Raw genomic sequence first — 2,812 nt, 5'->3', positions numbered from 1 at the left:
CCCGCCGTGCTTCGCGAGGCCGTGGAGGCCGTGGTGCGGAGCTTCGCCAAGCACACGCAGGGCTACGGCCGGGGTGAGTCTGGGGCGCGGCCCGGGCTGTGGGGAGCCTCGCCCCGCGGCCCTCCCTCCTCGGTCCTCCCTCTCCCCGGTCCTCCCTCCCTCCCTCCCTCCTCCTCCTCGATCCTCCCTCCTCCTCCCCCTCGGCCCTCCTCTCTCCCTCCTCCTCTCCGGTCCTCCCGCTCTCCTCCTCCTCCTCCTCGGTCCTCCCTCTTCCCTCTCTGGGCCTCCCTCCTCCCTCCCTCCCACCGTCCTACCTCCCACAGTCCGTCCGATCGTTGTTTTCTTTTTTTCCTGGCGAGGCGCCCTCGCGCCCTCGACAGGCATTTGTTCCCTTTTGGGGAGTCGACTTCTGGGTAGCGCAGCCGTTGGTCCCCACACGTCGACGTCCCCCCTCCCCTGTATTAAGTGCCTGTCCTCCCCTCCGGTGAGCCACCCCCGCCCCAAGTGTCAGATCCAGTCTTCTTCCCAGTTCCCACCAGGACTGGAGTTCTTCCCATTGTGTGAATCCCGGCCTTGGATCCCAGGCAGTTCCCGTCCTTCCCCAGTAACTCTGGGACTTCTTCTTTACCCCATCTCCTTCACCTTAACCCCCCCCCCTCTCCCCGCCCACCTTTCATGCCAGTACTGGGACCGTCCCTCAGCTTTTTTTCGTGCAAGGCTGGCGCTACCCTTTGAGCCACAGCTGTACTTCCGGCTTTTTTTTTTGCTGGTTAATTGGAGATCGGAGTCTCGTGGATCTGTGTGTCCCATCTGGCTTCGAACCAGTATCCTCAGATCTCAGGTTCCTGAGGAGCTAGGATTACAGGCATGAGCTACCACCAGCACCTGGCTTTATTCACGAGGTAGGACAAGGGATGGAGGCAGGGTCTTGGCTATATAGCCAGGGCTGGTTTCAAACTCAAGATCATCCCGACTGTGTCCTAAATGCAGGGATTACAGGCAGAAGTCACCATGTCTGACTTTTCAAACTCCTTTACTTATTGAAATGTCCAAGGCAACTTCAGACTTTATGGGAATGAAGCAGGACCCTTCACAAATCACTCAATAATTGTGCCTTCAAATCTGGACTGAAACCACTGAGCTCATGCCAGCTTCCTGTGACTTAGTACTTCACATTGGTGTCTTAAAAAAAAAAAAAACAACTTTGGAGCCTTACAATTCCAGCCTCTGTCTGTCTGGCTCTGTTTTCCTGGCCCTTGCCCAGGAACTGAGGGTAAATCCCAGACCTTGGCTCTCTCAGTGTTAAATTCTGTGGCAGTGAGCCAGGTAGAAACCCTATTTGTTAGAATCTTCTGCTTAAAGATGCCTAATTTCCAGAAAGGGGGCTTGAGGACTTTGTTATTTTCTGTTTAACCAGTGTAAAATTTCTTGTCAGATTCAAATTTGTAGTTCAAGTAAACAAAAAAATATATATAGTGAAGAATGTGAGATTCAAAATTTAAGTGTGGAGTTTGAAACACACCACTTCTGATGTTTGGTCAGTTCTGCTTGAGCTGAAAGTGACTCTATTTCTAACTTTTTAGTTTAGCAAACTAGAAAGTCTTCTAGTCTAGAAAAGTTGCAGGGGTTTCTCTGTGGACAATTGCTTGCCTGCCTGCCTGCCTGCTTTCGTTCCTTTGTTCCTTCCTTTCCTTCTTTCCTTCCTTCCTTCAATGTTAATAATACTGGGGCTTGAATTTAGGGCATTGTTCCATAGTTTTTTCACTCAAGGCTGGGGCTCTGCCACTTGAACTCCACATCCAGCTTCTTGCTGGTAAAGTGGATAAATCTTGGATTTGTCTGCCTGGCTAGCTTTGAACTGGGATCCTCAAATCTCAGCCTCTTGAGCAGCTGGGATCACAGGCATGGAGCCTCTTTTGCCTGGCTGTCCCTCCCTCTCTTCCTCTCTCCCTCTCTCCTTCTCTCCCTCTCTTCCTCTCTCCCCCCTCCCTCCTCCCCTCCCTCCCTTCCTTCCCTCCTTCCCTTCCCTTCCCACGCTCCCTTCCTCTTCTTTCTTTCAGAAAGTGTAGTGAAAAAAGCATGCATAAGCTCTTGAGATCTGTCTCTTGCCAGCTTAGTCTTTGGAAAAGGGTCTTAATCTTACTGAGTGTAAGTTTCAAGGGTTATGAGATATTGCAATTAAGGCATAATATGTATTCAAATTATTATTGTCATCAAATTTGTTGGCTTATGCTTTCTTAAGGAAGAATATAGGTTCCATTTTCTCCCATTGTCTTTCCTTTTTTGGCAACTCAGAGCCTTCGTTGCAAGGCAAGTCTCTCCCCCTTTTTGCCTTGGTTACTTTTGAGACAGGATCTTACTCTTGCCAAGACCACCCTGAATTAGGGCTCTACCATCCCCGTGGAGGCATGGTGACAGGTGTGTACCATTGCACCCAGCCACTGAATGAGAGAGAACCTTGCTAACTTTTTGCCCCAGACTGTCCTGTAACTTTCCATCCCTGATCTCTGCTTCCCAAGTAGCTAGGTTATCAGCTTAAGCCACTGTTCCTGGCTTATTTCCACATATTATTAAATATTTATATCTCTAAATCCAAAGATTCTGCTGAAAACAGACCTTCAGGGGACTTTGCTGTATGTGTCTAATGATGTAATTATCATTAATTTCATTTTTTCATATAATTTGCATTCCTACCATGTGTCAGGTGCTCTGCAGGGTGCTGAGGATACAAACACTAAGATTTAAAAACTCTTCATGAAGTTATTTTTTCAGTTCAATTTTTGTTGATTTTTGTCACATTTTTTTTTTTTTT

At 48.6% G+C, this 2,812-nt stretch overlaps 1 protein-coding gene across 1 annotated transcript in view; it reads left to right on the top strand.

Moving 5' to 3' along the window:
* The window catches only part of Lix1l (limb and CNS expressed 1 like), a gene marked incomplete at its 5' end in the record, with an annotated part of 18,749 nt that continues 15,937 nt past the window's right edge, over nucleotides 1-2,812 (top strand). The window contains one exon of the mRNA XM_013018225.1: nucleotides 1-73. Coding sequence (XP_012873679.1) covers nucleotides 1-73 — 73 coding nt within the window. The remainder of the gene's footprint in view (nucleotides 74-2,812) is intronic.

Source organism: Dipodomys ordii, unplaced genomic scaffold (genome assembly GCF_000151885.1).
Source record: "Dipodomys ordii isolate 6190 unplaced genomic scaffold, Dord_2.0 Scaffold39, whole genome shotgun sequence".
NCBI lineage: Eukaryota > Metazoa > Chordata > Mammalia > Rodentia > Heteromyidae > Dipodomys > Dipodomys ordii.
This window is presented reverse-complemented; position numbering and strand designations above follow the sequence as displayed.